Raw genomic sequence first — 23,665 nt, forward strand, 5'->3', positions numbered from 1 at the left:
CTTTATTGGAACGGTTTGCAAAACAAAAAAGGAAAAGTTCTCAAATGCTGGAAGTGTTATACGACCTAAAGAGTCTCCATTTTCGGAATTTTTAGAGCAGCCATTCCATCAGATGTGCCTGCAGTAGGTGTTTCAACATCTTCATTAAGTGCTGGTGATTCAGATTTCCTCTTGGTGTCCATCGGGCTTGGAGTAACAAACTGAGTAGATGACTGAACATCAATAGGATGACCATTCTGCATAAGATGCAAACATGTAGGGTGATGGCAAAGTTTGTTGTAACTTGTAAGTGTAAATGAACCCGGTATATAAAACATAACGATTGAATTAAAGTAGATAAACTACCTTAGAGGGTGTTACTTCATTAGTAGGTTGAACACTTGTTCCAACATCCTTCACAACTTTGTTTTGAACAACATTTTCAACATCTTTTCCCACAGCCTCATCAACAATTACTTCAACTCCTTTTTCAACAACAGGTGCGTTAAGTTTAAGCGAACGATCAACCACGTCAATAATGTCTTGAGAATCAGTTATATTGATAACTGTTATTATCGGATTGTTAAGGCGAGAACAGACATCCGTAACACGGAGCAACCAAACGTATGTAGCATCAGTGAGGTCATACAAATCAAGGGGCATTTTCATTGGATCAGCGCACTGCAAGAAAATCGAATTACTATCAATGAATGTGGACAGATATAAAGTAATGTTGCATAAAATTCGTATAACTAATATTCTTAATAACATTAATAATGAATTGGAAAGCACGTTTAACGCCTTTTCTCTTAGCCATTCAACAGTTTTGTGCAACATCTTTGCAATTTCAGATTGAAATAATGTGACACGAACTTGTCCAGATGAGTCACCAACATAAACAGACAAACGGATGCTGTTTGACATTCGAAAATATAAGATAATTCGTTAGTGTACAATTGTAGATATTTTTGCTAATATATAAATGTAAGTGTATGGCGTAATTTATTTTATGTGTAATGTAAACGGTAGAACCTTGGGATAACTTCAGTAACAGGTCCGCAGTTGTCACACTCATACTGACGAGAAGAGAAATTTTGGCCAAATTTAGGTCCTGCATACTTGTTGCATTGTTTACAGATTAAAGAGAGCCAGCCTTCATCTTCATCAATTACAATAACTTTTCCTTTAACAACATACTTGTTAACCTATTACACAAAATAGGAAGTTTGAGTGTATATTTATGAACAAAAAAAAAATAGATAAAATTTGTTACTATTGAAACATAGTTCATCATAATTTACTAATTAAGATTTTTTAGATTGAACCTGACAAAAGGTCTGCAAATCTTTGCAAAAAACAGGAGCCCTTTTGGTCCACAATTTCATCTCACAGTCTAATTGATTCGAAAGTTTAGCAGGTGCACAACTTTGATGGACAGTTTTAACGGTACTCGTATTCTACAATGATATACATAAATTGAAACATAAGTTTATAATATAAGACGAAACGTACATAAACACAGAGGCGTTTGATTGTATGAAATTACAAGCGTTAGTAAACCTGAGTTGGTGCTATGAGTGGAGTTGCCAACTGATAATCATCAGTAACCTCACCCTTGAGTTTGTCATCAATGCATTTAAACACATCCTTATCATCAGTGACAGATTCAACTGTGAAACCGAAGTAGTTAAAGCGAATGTTGAAATCGGTAACCTTTATGTGAAACACATAAGGATTCATAAGTATTTCATTAAACTCGGTGGGTGGTTGTAGTGGGGTATCACACTGTCAGAAAATCATTACATAAAACTGTATTAGAAAGTGTTGCATGAGAGTGTATGTAAATTATAGGTGTATGGTTTATAGAAAAAAATAAAAAAAAATTGTTTGCAAAATTACCTGCTGAGCTTTTTCGCGTAACCAACCAACGCTTTTCTTAATCATCTTAGATAGCTGGGAGTCGAACAAAACCAATGTACACTCACCAGAATCGTCAGCGACCCTGATAGTGGTGCGAATCCTGAATAATGATAGGTCATTTGATTGTCAGCGTGGGAGCATTTAATATAAAGGACTAAAATATAAAAGTGAAATACTAATGGTAATAATTTGAATTAAACAGTCAGTAAAGTAATGTACCTAGGGAAAACATCAGTTGTGACCCCACACAACGATTGGAGCTTCATCATTTTTATGGGCAGATGCATATTCAAACAACTTTGTAGCATGCTGTGCCCATAAGGCACAGTTAATGCGCTGACCACTTTTGTAAAAATATCATATATAGTAATGTTAGGTGGACATAGTACAATCGAAACTACTAATCATATATCAATTAAACAATTAGATATATATGTATTACAAATTGAAACAGAATTTGCAAATATGATCAGAGTATATAATTATAGTATGTACCTGTTATCGCTCAAAACAAACTCAATTGACTTCGTGTCCACCGCTTTCTCGCGCTTCACACGAAGTGGTTCCATTTCAACTAAACGTCCAACAATATCTGTAGAATAAAGGGAGATAAATAAAAACCATATATTATATAATACATTAACATACAAAAAGTAAACATACTAATTTAATGTTACAAATATGTAAGTATGCATTAAAAAAATTATTTTCATAATAGAAGATATACCAAAGACATGAGAAGCATTTAGCTTCCACTCAATGATTTGTTGAAATGGTACTGGATTGAAGCCATCAGTTGCGGGTTCAAATGGTGCACAAGGAACAACTGTTGTTGTTCGGTAAATGAGCATCTTCCATTCATGTGGAAGTAACATGACTTTGTCATCACAGCGAACAACACCGAAATTTGAAATTTCAATGAAAGAGTCTTCTCTTAAGATATTTTCGAAGACATGAATGTTATTTCTGGTAACCATTGCACGTATTTTGTTACCCTGCATATATAGCATAACATAGGTAATGTCAGCAATCAATATCATTATCTATTACCATATGTAAGTAACATTTAAAAATTAGAAGATTCGGTTACATTTAAGTAGATGTGAATCATAATCATGATTGTAAAATATAATTATTCTAATAATTGATGTACATATTCAATTGACAAGTGTTAATCTGTTTAATCAGAATTTGAGATACAGTAATGGTAATAGATGGTTTCAAGAATGTGATATTTCATGAAATGAAATTTTAACCTTCAGTAGGCATGGAACTTACATAAAAGAATGTTTTCATCATGATAAAGTATACATGTGAATAATGACCTAAAAAATTGTACTTGCTGCTCAAAAAATATAGAAAGTTATAAAAAACTGTAGTAAATTTAGGTCAAACCAGGTTGTCGATAAGTATCAACTCCAATGACATGGCAGAGTAGGGATTGTTGAAATAAGTTTTTCTCCAGTTCACAAAAACCTTAACACGAACTCTCCAGTTTCTCCTCGAATCGTTAAGCATGGCCAGTGGTGAGAAGTCTGTAGCATCCTCCATTTCCAAATAAATTTTGTGTATGAAACTTTTGGTTGTGAGTGAATGTAAGTTGAAAACGTCTTATGTATATATAGAGTTATTATTAGAGATGATGTACATGGTAATGGATGAGTGGGTGGTGACAGTTTCAGCCGAAAAAAACTACAAGGAGGTAACCGAATGTGCAGTTGTGGTGTGATATTCCAAAACAAATAATAGTAGAAAAAATAACTGCTTATGACATTATATTACGTGCAATCATTTTATATAACGTCAGTGACTAACATAACTTATGATAAAATTTTGGTACTCATTATACATAACAGTCCTTTTTTATGATTAACATCTATAAGTCATGAAAATTCATATTAATCAATTTTATCATATTATCATAGTCATAGGTTTAATAAATACGGAGTATCAGATTGTTACAATATTTGTTTAAATTGAAATTAATTGACTAAAAAAAATCATATATCTTCGATTAAGTATCTCCCATTTATAGTGTAGTGAAGAAGTAATACAAATTATGATTTACAGCATACCTTCAGGTGCGGTATCGATTTTAAAAATTACATAACAATCACGACGAACTTGTAGGTAAATTGATTAACTTTACGCACATAAAGATTTTTTTCCAGAATACACGCAATCGAGAAATCAATAAGTTGTTCTGATTGAATTTAATCGATGGAATTAGGGTTGTTCGCGTGAGATTATCATTGAATCGAATCAAGTCTGGGGATTTTTTCCAGGATACATGCGTTGCGAGAAATCAATAAGTTGTTCGGATTGAATTTAATCGATGGAATTAGGGTTTTGCGCGTGAGATTATAGTTGAATCGAATCAAGTTTGGGGATTCAGCTAGTAGTTAATAATCAAGATCGGAATCTTCATTAAAGAGATGAATGGTTCTGGATTTTTTTTTTTAAATTTTTTGAGAGGAATCGATTGAATCTTTGTTAAGGAATACGTACATATGCAACGCATCGGTTTAAAGTGATTGAATATAAAGGAGGGTTAAAATAGTTAATTTAGGATAACCCTTAGTTAACATCCTGAGGTATAAGCTAAGACATATCCTGTCCGTTTGATCATTATTTTTAAGGGTGGGGATTAAAAAGTTAAGGAATATTTTGAAAGTATTAATTAATATACACTTTGCTTTAATATATAGAGAGGATGGGTATATTGATATTCCGGTTGGATAAATAAATTTGTTCTCCTCTTAGTCCCGTTTAGTTGAAAAAATGTTTTATGAAAGGAATTCTGAAAAAATTAGAATTGATAAATTCCGTTTTATCTAATGAAATGGAATTGAATTCCAAATATAATATAAGCAAAAAGTTAATCACAAAATTTTACGTTTTCAATTTTCGTTTTCATTTTAGACTCACGTGTGGTGAAAACGCGCGTTGAAAACGTGTGGTGAATACGTGCAACGAAAACTCGTGGCGAAATTGCGTGGCCAAACGCGCTGCAACGTACTGCGAAATATACGTAAAATATAAACGTAAATATTTGAGGATGTTTTGATTATCATAGTTTCAATGTTGGAAGAAATTACATATATGAAAGAATTACAAGATTTTAAGGAATTAAATTTCTTTTAAAATATGTTAACCAAACGAATCAGTTAAAAAAATTCAATTCCGTCAGATGCATTCCTAATTTCATGAACCAAACTGACCTTAAATTCCTCAAATACATTTAAAAAAGTTTTACTATCATAGTATCATTCAAATCATACAATTATTTTATTTATATTTTATTTTTACACAGCGGAAGTATACAACACTTCTTTAATGAGGGATGATTCTCACACACACTTTTTTGATCCTCACACACCTATTTTAACATTTTACTCTTCTAATAATACTCAATTGGTGTGTGAGGATCAAAAAAGTGTGTGTGAGAATCATCCCCCTTCTTTAATATTCATCACCACTTCTTCTAATATGATTTTTTATTGTATTGTATTTAATAATGTAACTAGACTTTAAAAGCCCGTGCGTTGCACGGTAGGCTCTATTACATAAATTGTTACGCCGTTAGGTATTGATGATTATATCTTAGAAAACACTTTAATTAAAGCGTAATATTACACCTGAATTCCAAACATAGTTATTGAACTTTTCAAATGCAGAAACATTAATGATTAATTTTACTAAACATCAAGATAGGTAGAAAGCGCGTTCGTTGAACTTGTACGTGAATATCCAGGCTGTTCCATTCTTTAATCGACTTTCCTTACGGAACTGATCGAAACCGTATGTAACTGATAGATTTGGCTTTGTCCTAGAATTTTCTTGTTTAAGCCGCCATTTGTATTTCTTCTTTGCTAAATTATAACATGAAATAGTTTTTCCACTTCGTAGCCCCGGTAGTAGCATCAATTCTTTCGGAAGACGCTTATAAAAAGAAAAATTGTACTTTAATATGATATAAAAGATGCTAAAACAGCAAGATAACTAATGTTTGTTAAGTTATTTGTAAGAACAATTTGTTTATTAGTAATGTATAAAATTGCTATACGATATAGATGTAAAAGGTATACTTACTAATACACGACCTCTTGGTATCATAATTTTGCAATCATAAGTTTTCACCTCAGATTGTAAGTAGTCTGGATCGTACATTTCCCCAATAAGTGTTGTTGATATGTTTCTCTTTTCATCGCCAAGTTCATTATAGATGATTAATTCTAGATTGTGAAAACTAAGTGCATATAAAATAACTCTATCTCCTCGATTTAGTTGTAAGTCAGAAAGTAACTCTTGCCATCCTTCACGGAAAATCAACTGATCTTGAATCAAAGACATTGGTAAACATTTTTTGTACGAACCGTTATAGTGAATCCACACACGATCATGTGGGCTTCTCCTTCCCTTATATGCGGATTTAAATTTTTTTGCCATTGTCTGGTATAAATAAATAATATGTGAATTAACTTTTATAAAAAAATAGACAATATATAAAAAAATAAGGTATATAATCACAGTAGTGATTCGAATTTTTATGAACAGTCTAATACAATAGTAATATGAAGATTGTGACTGCTAAAGTTATAAGTTGTTTTTCAAATGTTTTGTATGTGACTGTACGTGTTTATGAATTTAGTACATACCAGAAAGTTCACGTTGGATCCATCTACAATTTGCATGAATGAAGGGAATCTCCTGTAATGTGCGTTTTCGAACAATTTTAGCTGCAATTCTGTAACTTTGACCCAATTTCTGGTGATATTGAACCAGTTCTTCGGAGCCATTGTTTTTTTTGAATAAACAACTAACTCATAATTGAATATGTCAATAGCAGTAATACAGAGTATGTCTGACATTTTAAGCTTAAGATCAGTAATGATTGTGCCGAATCCTTCGCTGAGATATAAAGTGAGATCATGTATGCTGAAAGACACTTCAGCTTTATAGCCTTGTAAAGTGTGGACCCAAACTTTTTTGTTAGGTAATGACTCATGATAATATTCCCGAAACCAAGATAATGGCAGTGGCTGTGTTTAAAATAAACCAAAAAAAATTGTTAAATTTAGTGAAATGTGTATGACACTAAACATTAAGTAAATATAGTATTATATAAATGCGCAGATTGAAGGATAACAATACCACTAATATATCATCTAAACGGGAGAAAGTGTGGATGAATGACGGCCTATGAAGTTGTCTTTGCTCATTCGCCATTGTCACTGTCAAAGTTGATAATTGGTTAAGTAGCATGACGAATAATAGTTACAGATATGTTGTTATATGAAATCTTAAAAATTGCCTTGATTTTTTCGAACATATTGTTATAGCATAAATGTATACTTACAGAAAAAATGCTAAGAAAGTGTTTGTGGTTTTAGTTTTCTGTAACATATATAAGGTACATTACTTAAAACTATATACGTATCCAAAGTTAGGGTTAGTGGTAGGAAATTAAATAAACAATATTGATTCTATGTCTTCATCCACTTTGTTTTTGATTTGGCAAATAATTTTCAATTTAATGAATGTAAATGAATATAAATAATCTTGTTCTCCTGTAATTTTTTATGAAAAAAACAAAACCTGTGGAAATCAAAATTCATAAGACGATTAAGTAACAATATATAAGTCTAATTACTTTTAGTACCTTAAGGTGATCTTATTTCCACTTCGTCGCCTCTGCTAGATTTTGGTTGATAGTATTCTGTTGATAGAACGGAAAACTGCAAACAACTATGAATTCGATAATGGTTGCTGACTGAATAGGGTTTCAGTTATTTTCGGGTATATTGTGATTAGAAAATGGGTCATCGTATTAATTGTGGATGTATTGGACTAATTTTGGTGAATTTTAAAATATTTGTTAGTGTGGGTGGCCCAAACTTTGTTACCTTATTTGGGCCGTATTTTTTTTACAATTTGTGTTTTGATGGAATATTTCAATTTTTCATGTAGGACCGTTTATTCCCAATATGTTGATATAAGTTAGTTAAACAGTAAGTTTGAACAGTTGTTAAATAATGTTTTGGTAATTGCTGTAGGTTAGGTAATGACAAACATTTGAAGGTTAAGTATTATGTTTGTTGAAATTATATTGTAAAGTATTACTTTGGTTAATGTTTAGTGCCAATATGGTGCTGTTTGAATGGTAATAAAGGCAAACATGATTTAGGTATTTATGAACAAATATGTGTCGTAAGTTGAATTCTAGTGTTGTACCAATGTTGCAGGTTATTGAAACCAAATCCAAACTATGGTATTAGAGAAAGATATGGTAGCATCGTTAAGATATTTGTTGAAAAATAAAAAATTACATGTACACATAAAATATCTGTAATGTTGAAATCATTGTAATACAATTACGGAACGCATAAAAGTCTGAGTTTTCCACATTACATCAGTAACAACCTTATTCTTCCGGCAAACGTTTTTGCAGATAAGTTGAGAACCTGGCTGAGTATCAGATCAAAAAAGTAGTCAGACAACATTAACCTCATACTCAAACTTCAGTAGTAAAGAATATATTGTCATAACCCGTCCTTAACCATAAGAACGCGTTAGATAACGTATGATTTCATTGCGAGGTATTGACCTCTATATGAGACATTTTTGAAAGAAAACTGCATATATTATACATTACAAACCGTAACCATTATTTTTGTTACAAGCTTAAGACAATAAAAAGAAGATTAACGTTTAGCGATAATCTTCGACTTACAAACTTTACAAATGATGACAACAACACGGTTTCTAGCATATTTTACAATACAACATCTCGGATATGCAGTTTTATTTTTGACACAAACATGCGTACGCAAGATCCTGGTTAGATCCAACATGATGCAGCGGAAGCTTTAGAAATCACCTGAGAATAAACATGTTTTAAAAGGTCAACATAAAGTTGGTGAGATATAGGTTTAGTGCCGGCAGCAATATATATATATAGACCACAAGATTTCGTATATAAACAGTTTCATAAAAGTATTCTAAGTGGTTGAGCACTCGGTAACCATACTTAACATTTTCACGTCGCATATTCCCTTTAATATGAAATCTTACTACACCGTACCAAGTGTAGTCACAAAACGAAGTACTGTGCAACCTTTGAATACTGGTCGTCCAGTCCGGTTGGGGTTGTCAGGCCCGATAGATCTATCAACAGGATTCGCGTTTACAATACCGCTGTAAATATTAGTTACCAAGCTACAGGGAAGTATGCCAGTGGTACAACTCAACGTAGAACATATTTTTCAGTTACTTGTGTCCATATCGTAAAACATAAAATACATGTATTCTCATCCCGAAATATTTAGAGTTTAAAAGTGGGACTATATACTCACTCTTGTTTTGATGATATAAATAATTTGACTCGGTCTTCCGGTTGATATCACGAACCTATCCATATATAATATATCAATATGTTTTCATTTTAAAACAAACGTTATATATATATATACTTGTTATACTTTTAATATTTTGAATATTTCCTTAGTCCGTAGTTAGCTGTCCGAGGTTAGCAATTCAATTTTTAATGGTTCATTTTTAGATGTTTAATATACCCGCAATAAATAAAACCCCCAACGAAATAAATAAAACCCCAACGTATATGTATTGGTCGAGATTAATCTTGACCCACGGTACCGGTGTTGTCAAATGACGTGTTGCGTACATAAAGTACCGGTGTTGTCAAATGACGTGTTGCGTACAATCATGGGATCTTATGATTAATCTTCTCGTGTTGCTTACGGGTGATCCTGAACCATATGAAATTGAATTATGAGTACATATATATAAAATATCATGTTATCTTAGAAGTATGTGATTTTATGTAAATTTTTCCAATGAATCCCGAAGTTGAAAATGTCTAGGATAGCCAATTTTGTTTCGGTCATAGTTTCTTCGTTACAAGTCCGTTTTCGTTGATTCAAATTGCCATCTTCTTGGATCGAGTTCTTCTTTAAGACTATGAACTGTAAATACCTTGGTTTGTATTCAAAATCATACGGCATAAGTGAAAGTTTAGTGAAACATATGAAGTTAAACATTTTGTTACAACAAAATCATTTAATGACCATTTTTCCAAAAATACTTATACTTTGAAAAACCAAGTTTTACCTTGTTAAATTAACATATAAATAAGTTATGTTACATGTCTTGAAGTATTTTAAAAGTTAAGTTAGAAGGATCTATTTAGTTTGCAAACAAGTTTGAAACATTCAAACTATGTTCTTGTTGTTAAACTTTTGTACCACAAAATAAGATAGCTATATATATATGAATCAAATAAGGTTATGAACATAGACTCTACCTCAAGTTCCTTGGATAAGTTTGCTGTAAAAGAGGAGTAAGAAGCTAGAATCAAAAGGGTGTTGGAAGTGGATGAAAGATTGGAAGTAAGTTGGTGTTCTTGGAGGGTTTTCTTGAAGTGTTTTTGTATGGTTTTCTTATGGTGTTTTAGTATGGTTTTTGAAGCTAGATCTTCTTGGTAAGTTGCTGAAGTGTTATGGAGTTTAGAGTTCTTGAAAGAGTGTGTGTTTTTGCTAAGATAATTGAAGTGAAAGTGAATCAAAAATGGGAAATGAATGGAAGTATTTAAGGTGGTGATGGTGGCGTTTTTGATGGTGTACAAGGACAAAAGTTTTAGTTGTTTTCTTGTATAATTAGTCAAGTAATCATCCAAAAGTAATTACCTAGCTCTAAGGGCATGAATAATGGCTGGTTAGGTGGTGATTTTGATGTGTATTTACTATTAGTAAATACGTATAGGAGCTAGGTATGATACGAGTACAAATACTCTAGGTATACGTATAGAAATTTTGTGAAAAATGAAATGAGGATTCAAATATAGCTATCTTTTGTGAATACACTTATATGGTTTTATGTATTTAAGTCTTTAAAAGTGATTAAATACATTACTTATACAATATATGTATAACATTATAAGTCTTAAGTATTTATGTCAAATAACGTTACGTATAGTTATCGTTTTGAAAACTTAAGTTAGTAGTTTCAAAATACACATATAACTTGTTGTTATTAATACAAAATGAGATATTAAAACATTTATTAATCATGTTAAATATGTATATATACATTTATATACACAAACGTATAATTATCATATATTGTATAGTTCGTGATATCATCGGTCAAACTAGACGGTCAAACGTTGTGTAAAACTCTTTTCGGAAATATAAGTCTCGACAATTTGGATTGCTTATCATGTTGGCAAGGTTTAATTTATGTAAATATTAATCTTATAAGTATAGTATGATCGAAAAAAGTGCGGGTCGTTACATTACCTCCCCGTTAAATAAATTTCGTCCCGAAATTTTAAAATTGTACCTATTTTGCGTCATCGAGAAACAAGTGCGGATACTTTCTTTTCATCTGATCCTCGCGTTCCCAAGTAAACTCGGGACCTCTTCTAGCATTCCAACGAACCTTAACAATCGGTATATTACTCTGTTTGAGCTGTTTAACTTCACGGTCCATGATTTCGATTGGTTCTTCGACGAATTGTAGTTTCTCGTCGACATGGATTTCTTCAAGAGGAATGGTGAGGTCTTCCTTTGCAAGACACTTCTTAAGGTTTGAGACGTGAAAGGTATTATGTACTCCGGCGAGTTGTTGCGGTAACTCGAGTCGATAAGCTACCGGTCCAATGCGTTCGATGATCTTGAACGGGCCTACGTACCTTGGGTTTAGTTTACCCCTTTTGCCGAAACGTATCACACCTTTCCAAGGTGACACCTTTAGCATAACCATGTCCCCGACCTGAAACTCTAATGGTTTCCTTCGGACATCGGCGTAGCTCTTTTGGCGACTACGGGCTGTTTTCAATCTCTCCTTGATTTGCACTATCTTCTCAGTCGTTTCATGTATGATCTCGGGACCAGTTAAATGTCGATCTCCTACTTCATTCCAACAGATAGGAGATCTACACTTCCTTCCGTACAATGCTTCGAATGGCACAGCTCCAATGCTCGCATGATAACTATTATTATACGAGAATTCTGCTAACGGTAGATATTTATCCCATCCGTTTCCAAAATCGATCACACATGCCCTGAGCATGTCTTCGAGAGTCTGAATCGTTCTTTCACTCTGTCCATCGGTTTGTGGATGATATGCGGTACTCATATCCAACCGAGTTCCTAGTGCCTCCTGTAGTGATTGCCAGAATTTTGAGGTAAATCTACTATCACGATCGGATATAATGGAAATAGGTATTCCATGCCTTGAAACAACTTCCTTTATATACAATCGTAATAGTTTCTCCATTCTATCCGTTTCCTTTATAGGTAAGAAATGTGCAGACTTGGTGAGACGATCAACAATCACCCAAATGGTGTCGTATCCCCAGGCAGTCTTTGGTAACTTCGTGATGAAATCCATGGTAATACCGTCCCATTTCCATTCTGGAATTTCTGGTTGTTGAAGTAACCCTGACGGCTTCTGGTGTTCTGCTTTGACTTTGGAACAAGTTAAACATTCCCCAACATATGTTGCAACGTCTGTCTTCAAATTAGGCCACCAATAATGCGTCTTAAGATCTTGGTACATCTTTCCAACTCCAGGATGTATCGAATATCTTGTCTTATGTGCCTCGTTCAATATCAACTTCCTTAATCCACCCAACTTCGGTACCCAAATACGATTTGCAAAATATCGAATTCCATCTTCCCGCATAACGAGTTGCTTCTCATACTTCTTCATTATTTCATTTCCTTTATTTTCTTTAGTAAGTGCTTCTCGTTGAACTTCTTTGATTTGTGAGTTGAGGTTCATGCGAATTTTTATATTCATTGCTCGAACTCGAATTGGTTCTCGTTCCTTTCTGCTTAAAGCATCGGCCACCACGTTCGCCTTTCCGGGATGATAACGAATTTCACAATCATAGTCGTTTATTAACTCGACCCACCTACGTTGCCTCATGTTCAATTGTTTCTGATCAAAAATATGTTGAAGGCTTTTATGATCAGTAAACACAGTGAATTTAACCCCATACAAGTAGTGTCTCCACATCTTCAATGCAAACACGACTGCTCCCAATTCTAGATCATGCGTCGTATAATTTCGCTCGTGAATCTTCAATTGTCGGGATGCAAATGCAATAACTTTCTTCCGTTGCATAAGAACACAACCAAAACCTTGTCGCGAAGCGTCACAATATATTTCAAAATCATCGTTCCCTTCTGGTAACGATAAGATAGGCGCCGTAGTTAACTTCTTCTTCAGTATTTGAAATGCGTTCTCCTGCTCCGAGGTCCATTCGTATTTCTTCCCTTTTTGCGTTAATGCTGTCAACGGCTTAGCTATTCGGGAAAAATCTTGAATAAACCTTCTATAATAACCGGCTAAACCCAAAAATTGGCGTATCTGCGTTGGTGTCTTAGGAGTCTCCCATTTTTCAATAGCTTCAGTTTTTGCTGGATCAACCTGAATTCCTTCGCTATTAACAACGTGACCAAGAAATTGCACTTCTTTCAACCAGAAAGCACACTTAGAAAATTTAGCATATAGTTGTTCTTTTCTCAACAATTCTAATATCAACCTTAAATGCTCTTCATGCTCTTGCTCACTCTTGGAATAGATAAGAATATCATCAATGAAAACGATAACAAACTTATCTAAATACGGACTACAAACTCGATTCATGAGGTCCATGAATACAGCTGGCGCATTCGTCAATCCAAACGGCATAACCAAAAATTCGTAATGACCATAACGTGTCCGAAAAGCAGTTTTCGGAATGTCCTCTTCTTTGACGCGTAGTTGATGATAGCCCGATCTTAAGTCGATTTTCGAATACACACATGATCCTTGCAATTGATCAAATAAGTCATCAATTCTCGGTAGTGGATACCGATTCTTGATAGTTAACTTATTTAATTCACGATAATCTATACACATCCTGAAAGATCCATCTTTCTTCTTAACAAACAAAATTGGAGCTCCCCACGGTGAAGTACTCGGTCGTATGAATCCACGGTCCAGTAATTCTTTTAACTGACTTTGAAGTTCTTTTAACTCGGACGGTGCAAGTCTATATGGAGCACGAGCCACTGGTGCAGCTCCTGGTACTAAATCTATTTGAAATTCTACCGATCTAAATGGAGGTAATCCCGGCAATTCTTCCGGAAAAACTTCAGGAAAATCTCTTGCTACAGGCACGTCGTTGATGCACTTTTCTTTCTTTTCGACTTTATTAACATGTGCTAAAATAGCGTAACATCCCTTTTCTAAACACTTCTTGGCTTTCAAACAGCTAATGAGTTTTAGCTTTGACTTACTCTTCTCTCCATAAATCATCACCGGTATTTTATCCTTACCAGGAATACGAATTGCCTTCTTGGCACAAACAATTTCCGCTCCTATTTTGGACATCCAGTCCATGCCGACTATTACATCAAAACCTCCTAATTCCACGGGTATTAAGTCGATTTTAAACGTTTCTCCGGCTAGATTTATTTCACAATCACGACAAATTTTATCGGCTTTAATTAGTTTACCATTAGCTAACTCAATCAAGTACTTAGCATCTAGAGGTAATGATGAACAATTCAATTTAGTGTAAAAATTTATACACACGTAACTTCTATCGGCGCCAGTATCAAATAAAATAGATGCTGATAAGTTATTAATGGTAAACATACCCGTAACAAGCTCCGGGTCTTCTCGTGCCTCTCTAGCATTAATAACAAACGCTCTTCCACGTGCAGGTCCGCCATTCTTTTCTGGATTCGGGCACTGACTCTTATAGTGACCTTGTTTTCCACACCCAACACAAGTAATGTTAGCCAAAGCAGTTCTATTTGCGTTGGTGGCAGGAGTCTTGTTACCATTTGCATTTGTAACGAGAGCCTTACAATCTTCAGCAAGATGTCCCTGTCTATTGCATTTGGTGCACAACACACTGCAGTAACCAAAATGATGTTTGTGACAACGGTTGCATAAAGGACTTTGTCCTTTGTAACCAAAGCCTGAACCGCTACCCGCACCTTTCGTGGTTTCTTGTTTCTTATAAGGTTGTTGTTGGTTACCTCGATCATAACCTCCATTCCACTTTTTCTTGTTCCCCAATACCTTCACCTCAGTATTGAATGCTTTCTTGTCCAAAATGACCTGATCCATTAGCTCGTTCGCCATGGTTATAGCTTCATGAATTGTCTTAGGTTTCGACGCCGTAACGTTTGCCTTGACCTTTTTGGGCAAACCACCTTTGTACATTTCAATCTTCCGTGCTTCGGTTGGAACCAATTCAGGACATAGTAAAACTAATTCCATGAATCGCTGGTTGTAGTTGGTGATTTCAGTACCAACCACCTTCAAACTTCGTAACTCATCTTCTAACTTAATAACCTCATTCCTTGGACAATACTCGGTGATTATCATTGCTTTGAATTCTTCCCATGGAGTATCATAAGCTACATCTCCTCCTACCGCCTTCACATAATTCTTCCACCATGTGAGTGCACTATCTTGTAAAGTGCACGATGCATACTTGGTCATGTCTTTTTCATCACAACCGCTGATTTTGAACACCGTCTCCATCTTTTCTATCCATCGGGTTAAACCGATAGGTCCTTCCCTTCCACTGAATGATGAAGGTTTGCAAGCTTGAAACGTCTTGTAGGAGCATCCTACACGAGGATTTGGATTAACTGCAGTAGCTCTTGCAGCTTCGACCCATAGCATTCTATCGTTGACTCGCTGGTTGATGAAGTTCTCGACTTCTTGTTCCGTCATTCGGTTCAATCGCGCCATTTCCTAATGAAAGAAAATAATTATTCACATGGATTATTATAGATGTAGTGTGTATTTATAGTACATTTATAGCTTGTTAATAATATGAACCAGGTATTATTATAAAAGCCTTTTCTTCTTATTAGCGTTTTATAATTATATCTTGGGTAGTACCTACCCGTTAATGTTCATACTTAATAGCTTAGTACAGAATCAATTACTACAATCTAAATAATACTTAACCATGGAAAATTATTGCATTTCATACTTCGCTATTTTACATATGCTTACATCAAACTTTAAACAAACCACACTAATAATATTATACAAAACATTATGTGATTCCATGGTTTAATACGGTAGCGCATCATTTGGTCTATTTCCCAAAACATTTATGTCCAGGGAATCCCCCAACGCGAATCCTAGCTGTCACCCTACGTTTTGGCTGAGGAGCCGAAGAACTAGATGCGGGGATAGCACTAATAGGAATAGCGGGAATAGGGGTGGTAGTGTTGAGTGGAATTGGTGCCACGTCATTCTCACTAAGTTCGGGATTTGAATTTTCTAATTCATTCGCTTTTCGTTTCTTTCCTTGATCGAATTTTTCTTTCGTAATTTCTAGTATTTCTTCCTCGGGTTCACTTTCTTCTTCGGGTTCACTTTCCTCTTCGGGTTCACTTTCCTCCTCGGGTTCACTTTCCGATATTTCTATAGTTGGTTCATCCGGAAATTGTGAGTCTTCCCCAAAAATACCACTTTCGTCATCGGATATGTTAATGACTGAAACACAATCTGAAGGTTCTGATTCGGAGTCGCTGAATGTGATAATAAGTTTCGAGCCCGACATCTATCACATAACAACTAACCCATTAGTACTTACATAATATTTACATATAAATTTTTAACCAACAGTGATAAGCAATGGTTTTTAAAATCAGACCCGGTCAAAGTCCAGACTTTACTAATGTATCCTAACGACTTCTTGGTTAGACACACTAATGCAAACCTGGTTCGCTAAGACCAACGCTCTGATACCACATGTCATAACCCGTCCTTAACCATAAGAACGCGTTAGATAACGTATGATTTCATTGCGAGGTATTGACCTCTATATGAGACATTTTTGAAAGAAAACTGCATATATTATACATTACAAACCGTAACCATTATTTTTGTTACAAGCTTAAGACAATAAAAAGAAGATTAACGTTTAGCGATAATCTTCGACTTACAAACTTTACAAATGATGACAACAACACGGTTTCTAGCATATTTTACAATACAACATCTCGGATATGCAGTTTTATTTTTGACACAAACATGCGTACGCAAGATCCTGGTTAGATCCAACATGATGCAGCGGAAGCTTTAGAAATCACCTGAGAATAAACATGTTTTAAAAGGTCAACATAAAGTTGGTGAGATATAGGTTTAGTGCCGGCAGCAATATATATATATAGACCACAAGATTTCGTATATAAACAGTTTCATAAAAGTATTCTAAGTGGTTGAGCACTCGGTAACCATACTTAACATTTTCACGTCGCATATTCCCTTTAATATGAAATCTTACTACACCGTACCAAGTGTAGTCACAAAACGAAGTACTGTGCAACCGTTGAATACTGGTCGTCCAGTCCGGTTGGGGTTGTCAGGCCCGATAGATCTATCAACAGGATTCGCGTTTACAATACCGCTGTAAATATTAGTTACCAAGCTACAGGGAAGTATGCCAGTGGTACAACTCAACGTAGAACATATTTTTCAGTTACTTGTGTCCATATCGTAAAACATAAAATACATGTATTCTCATCCCGAAATATTTAGAGTTTAAAAGTGGGACTATATACTCACTCTTGTCTTGATGATATAAATAATTTGACTCGGTCTTCCGGTTGATATCACGAACCTATCCATATATAATATATCAATATGTTTTCATTTTAAAACAAACGTTATATATATATACTTGTTATACTTTTAATATTTTGAATATTTCCTTAGTCCGTAGTTAGCTGTCCGAGGTTAGCAATTCAATTTTTAATGGTTCATTTTTAGATGTTTAATATACCCGCAATAAATAAAACCCCCAACGAAATAAATAAAACCCCAACGTATATGTATTGGTCGAGATTAATCTTGACCCACGGTACCGGTGTTGTCAAATGACGTGTTGCGTACATAAAGTACCGGTGTTGTCAAATGACGTGTTGCGTACAATCATGGGATCTTATGATTAATCTTCTCGTGTTGCTTACGGGTGATCCTGAACCATATGAAATTGAATTATGAGTACATATATATAAAATATCATGTTATCTTAGAAGTATGTGATTTTATGTAAATTTTTCCAATGAATCCCGAAGTTGAAAATGTCTAGGATAGCCAATTTTGTTTCGGTCATAGTTTCTTCGTTACAAGTCCGTTTTCGTTGATTCAAATTGCCATCTTCTTGGATCGAGTTCTTCTTTAAGACTATGAACTGTAAATACCTTGGTTTGTATTCAAAATCATACGGCATAAGTGAAAGTTTAGTGAAACATATGAAGTTAAACATTTTGTTACAACAAAATCATTTAATGACCATTTTTCCAAAAATACTTATACTTTGAAAAACCAAGTTTTACCTTGTTAAATTAACATATAAATAAGTTATGTTACATGTCTTGAAGTATTTTAAAAGTTAAGTTAGAAGGATCTATTTAGTTTGCAAACAAGTTTGAAACATTCAAACTATGTTCTTGTTGTTAAACTTTTGTACCACAAAATAAGATAGCTATATATATATGAATCAAATAAGGTTATGAACATAGACTCTACCTCAAGTTCCTTGGATAAGTTTGCTGTAAAAGAGGAGTAAGAAGCTAGAATCAAAAGGGTGTTGGAAGTGGATGAAAGATTGGAAGTAAGTTGGTGTTCTTGGAGGGTTTTCTTGAAGTGTTTTTGTATGGTTTTCTTATGGTGTTTTAGTATGGTTTTTGAAGCTAGATCTTCTTGGTAAGTTGCTGAAGTGTTATGGAGTTTAGAGTTCTTGAAAGAGTGTGTGTTTTTGCTAAGATAATTGAAGTGAAAGTGAATCAAAAATGGGAAATGAATGGAAGTATTTAAGGTGGTGATGGTGGCGTTTTTGATGGTGTACAAGGACAAAAGTTTTAGTTGTTTTCTTGTATAATTAGTCAAGTAATCATCCAAAAGTAATTACCTAGCTCTAAGGGCATGAATAATGGCTGGTTAGGTGGTGATTTTGATGTGTATTTACTATTAGTAAATACGTATAGGAGCTAGGTATGATACGAGTACAAATACTCTAGGTATACGTATAGAAATTTTGTGAAAAATGAAATGAGGATTCAAATATAGCTATCTTTTGTGAATACACTTATATGGTTTTATGTATTTAAGTCTTTAAAAGTGATTAAATACATTACTTATACAATATATGTATAACATTATAAGTCTTAAGTATTTATGTCAAATAACGTTACGTATAGTTATCGTTTTGAAAACTTAAGTTAGTAGTTTCAAAATACACATATAACTTGTTGTTATTAATACAAAATGAGATATTAAAACATTTATTAATCATGTTAAATATGTATATATACATTTATATACACAAACGTATAATTATCATATATTGTATAGTTCGTGATATCATCGGTCAAACTAGACGGTCAAACGTTGTGTAAAACTCTTTTCGGAAATATAAGTCTCGACAATTTGGATTGCTTATCATGTTGGCAAGGTTTAATTTATGTAAATATTAATCTTATAAGTATAGTATGATCGAAAAAAGTGCGGGTCGTTACATATATATTGAAGTTTAGTTAATGAAGAAAACTCAAAATAAACAATTCATTCAGCATGTCATACGAAATATTTGAAATATTAGTGACGTTCTATTTGTTGTCATTTAATATCGATAAAAGAAATAAACATTATTCCTACACATGAAAGAATAAACAGTATGAATATCTTGCCTTTTATAGGTGTTGCAAGACTTCTTTGAAGACTACATTCTTTGTTGTATCCGACAACTCGTTGTCTTTGTTTAGAATGAGCACTTTGAGACCATTCTTCGATGTTACCCTAGATAGAGCAACATATAGTTGACCGTGACTGAAAACGGGTTTCGGAAGGAATAAACCAACGTTGGCCAACGATTGTCCTTGACTCTTGTTGATAGTCATTGCAAAGCATACGGCTATTGAAAACTGCCTTCTTTGAAACCTAAAAGGAATTCTTTTGTCTGAAGGTACGATTAACATTCTAGAAATAGCTGTGATTTTTCCTACATGTGTACCTGTTAAAACTTTTGCTTTGATGACCTTTTCACACAGTTCAATAATTTGCAATCTAGTCCCATTGCACAATCCTCCAGATTGATCTATATTCCTAAGTAGCATCACGGGAACACCTACTTTAAGCGTCAAATTATGTTTCGGTAATCCACCAATGTTGATACTATTTAAGTAATCAGTTGTGTACAATTCACTGACTTCAATCGGATTGGCATATGCTATCAGAACTCAGATATGACCTTGCTTCACCTTCTAGTGACTCCATCATTCGATCGTTTATGATGTTGACTACTTCGTGGGTTGGAGCGAGAATTGCACGCTGTTGGTAGTAAGTGGGATTACCAAGATTTTGTAGATAATCTGGATAAATACATTTTATAATTGAACCAATTGGATCTTCTACATCATTGATTAACACATCTTCTGGCATTTGAATATCTGAAATCCCATCGTCTGTTGGATTAATATTTCCATCACCTATGTCTAACAACCAGTCTGCAAATTTGCGTATGTCTTCGAGTTTTTTATGAGATTCAGCATTTGAAGTATTGAGAGAAGCTGTTGACAGACGCATGTTTTGTGTTAGTTTAAGAACGGTAACATGATCCCATAGGTTTGAGGAGTTCAAAGTTGCGTTAACAATATCCTCTCTTTTGCCATGTGTTACAACTGGTAGAACTTGTCTGAAATCGCCGCCAAAAACAATAATCTTACCTCTAAACGGTGTGTCCATGCTATTTGGATTGATAGAACGGCATATGTCGCGGAAAGAACGATCCAAAGTTTCAACACATATCCTTTTAACCATTGGTGCTTCATCCCATATTATCAATTTGGCTCTTCTTATTAATCCAGCTAAATGACTATTAGGTAGAATCCTGCAGAATGATTCATCAGTTGGGTCAATAGGTATTGCGAATCTGGAATGTGCAGTTCTACCGCCAGGTAATAGCAACGCAGCTATGCCACTTGAGGCAACGTTCAGAACGATTTCTCCTTTACTTCTAAAAGAAGCAGAAAGAGTTGTCCAAAGAAAAGTTTTTCCGGTTCCACCGTATCCGTATAAAAAGAAAACTCCACCGTTATCAGCTTCAACTGCATTTATGATGGTGTCGTATGCCTTCTTTTGATCTGAATTTAATTTAGCTATAAGTTCTAGGTGCTCTGATTCTAGTGCAGACATATCGTACGACAGTTCATCAATAATTAAAGGATTTTCAGACAAATTCAAGTTTGTGGACGTAGGAACCGGCATTGAACTGAAGCTGCGTAAGGATTTACCGTTCGATTGGAGTGTCTTTTCGATGTCATTCAGAATAAGGTTTTGTATCATTTCTCTCGTAGGCTGAATCCCTGTAAACAATGAGTTTTTGTTACATATATATGTTGTAAAAAGATTAGTCTGTTGAAAATGTAAAATTATGTATAATATGAAAAATAATTTTTTTCTTGTTATTTGTTTATAAATATAGTTGAGGTTAAGAATAACGTACCCGATATGCTTTGATGAATTATATCAGCAGCTAAGTAATCGAAAGTTTTTTCAAAGACATCTTCGGGTCTACTTAAACTTTCTGACAGAAGAAGTTGGGCAAAAAAATTACGAAGCCAACTACCTGAACCCCAAACGCTTGCAGACTTGATACATTCAATGTATTCTTGATCAACGTCTAACAACCCCATTTCATAGCAAGCTGCTTTGAATGTTGGGCATACAATACCATTAACTGTCCTGATGTCTTGGTAGCATGTAGGACCTCGTACTTTGTTCAACAAAATACGTAGGAAAAACAATTCTCCGGTTTGAGGTGAGACGTGATGAATACGTCCTATTGATCCGGTTAATTTCTTCCTTGGTGTCCATAGTCGGGTATCTTTGTTCCACACAAACTTTGTAGGAAATTCAACATACGTCAACAGTTTCGCGTCATCGTTAGTTTCATTACATTTCATCCATTCTAGAAACTGGGAGACGTTAACTGACGGATCTTCTAGGACATCTTCAAGTAATTGTGTTTCATCAAAAATGACGGAATGTTGGTCTTCCAAGTGAAATGCTAAACGAATAACAGTCGGATTTCTATGGTTTATATCAAAAGCCAACATTCGCCAAACTGCCTCACATGACGATATGTATCGACAGTCATAGTATTGTTTGATTTCGTCCGTGTCTTCGTCGCAGACACCTGCAGTAACTCGATCGTTTCCCTTGTGGATGTATTTAAAAAGATACCTAATAGCTCCGACTTGGTTACACCATTCCACATTGATGTGTGCTTGATACTTTTTAAGTAAAAGAGGATTATAAGGAACAACATTTCTGTTATCAAGCTCTTGGCCTTGTTTCATGATCTTCCTTCCATTATCTCGTCTCTTGTAGATCGGGTATCCATTGGTATCTAAACTTGTGACATCTGAAAATGGCTTTGGAAAGTTTTTGGTGCACTTTTTGTTAATGTCAGTGCAGACACAATTTGGATTTTTCTCACCGCATGGTCCGTGTATCATTAGGTCAGACACAAGTTAAAATAGTTCTGGATCTTCATCTTTATCTGGAATTTCTGCACAAATATACTCGTCGATATCTTCTGGTTCGGGTAGTTTGTCACGCTCATCCAGGAAGATACATATATGTGTGTGTGGTAGTCCGCGCTTTTGAAACTCGACCGTATAGAGATCTGTATGTAAACATAGGGAAAAAAATTTGATTAGTTAGGTTTTTTAAATGAGTTTGTTTCAAAACACTAAAATGGATGTCTATTTTTATGTAGGTTTCAATCATATTACAGGTAATAGTTTTGTAGTTAAAATTGTCATAGTGTTGGAAAAAATATGATTTGTAATTAAGAAGGTAATTAAGCAAGATATGTATTTCTTCACGTACCCGCCTTGACTCTGCCAAAAATTTTATTTTGCTTTATATCATCCATGAGCCTATCAAGTTTAATTTTAAACATTCTTGATTGGTACGCCGATTTATCCTCCGGGTTGAAACATGTCCCTTCCAAAGCTCTACTAATTTCTGGCCATTTCGAGTTGCAAGTGAAAGTTATGAATAAGTCAGGGTAACCATATACTCGACACAAAGCCATTGCATCTCGATAGTTTTCAAGCATATATCTAGCACAGCCCGTAAATGATGATGGAAGCCTAATTCGGTTACCCAACATACTATTGTCAACAGGACCCGAGATATGCGCGGTTGTTAAGTTTGAGAATGTATCAGCTCTTTGAATTTTTTTATTCTTCCGGATGTAATATATTCTTTCAGACTCAACCATTGTGTACGCCTCAACCAATAACTGCTGTTGAAGTTTCCTTGCTAAGTGTACTAAAGTTGGAATTGCTCTTTCTTGTATTTTGTAAGCAAAGAACTCTCTCATAGTAACTCGTTTTCGCTTCTTTGTTTTTATCCCTTCAATTTCTGCGTGATCAATATCAGGCCGGTAACCGTCCTCTGCATAAGCAAACAACAGAGGATATTGCAGCGCCAAATAATGCGGGTGTAGCTCACTTATTCGTTTTAAAACTTCAGTTTGACTGTCGACAACTATATCCCTCTTATCAAATTGTAAGTCTATGTCACCAACAATTAATGCAGCGACTTCATCTACGGTTGGTAGGTTATAGTTACGACCATCAGTGCTTCTCCTAGCAATTAGTTTGATTTTAAAATTTGCAGTTTTGGTTTCTTCATAACG

The 23,665-nt window shown here is 34.5% G+C and overlaps 1 protein-coding gene across 1 annotated transcript; it reads right to left on the reverse strand.

The window, feature by feature from the left end:
- Positions 1-8,259: 8,259 nt before the first annotated feature.
- Positions 8,260-22,472, reverse strand: LOC139848850 (uncharacterized). Its single transcript, XM_071838539.1, has 4 exons — positions 21,458-22,472; positions 20,204-21,317; positions 19,680-20,127; positions 8,260-8,367 (listed from the first exon to the last, which is right to left on the reverse strand). The coding sequence occupies exons 1-4, from the start codon at positions 22,470-22,472 to the stop codon at positions 8,260-8,262; spliced, it is 2,685 nt and encodes an 894-aa protein (XP_071694640.1).
- Between the last annotated feature and the right edge of the window lie 1,193 nt (positions 22,473-23,665).

This window comes from Rutidosis leptorrhynchoides, chromosome 5, assembly GCF_046630445.1.
Source record: "Rutidosis leptorrhynchoides isolate AG116_Rl617_1_P2 chromosome 5, CSIRO_AGI_Rlap_v1, whole genome shotgun sequence".
NCBI classification, from domain to species: domain Eukaryota; kingdom Viridiplantae; phylum Streptophyta; class Magnoliopsida; order Asterales; family Asteraceae; genus Rutidosis; species Rutidosis leptorrhynchoides.

Bases quoted from the DNA above. Each gene is read 5' to 3' on its own strand.
- LOC139848850 (XM_071838539.1), bottom strand. From the start codon at position 22,472: ATGATACACGGACCATGCGGTGAGAAAAATCCAAATTGTGTCTGCACT. The intron at 21,318-21,457 runs GTACGTTATTCT...CATTGTTTACAG, and splicing joins AATTCATCAAAGCATATCGG to GGATTCAGCCTACGAGAGAA. The intron at 20,128-20,203 runs GTCATATCTGAG...TTACTTAAATAG, and splicing joins TCACTAGAAGGTGAAGCAAG to TATCAACATTGGTGGATTAC.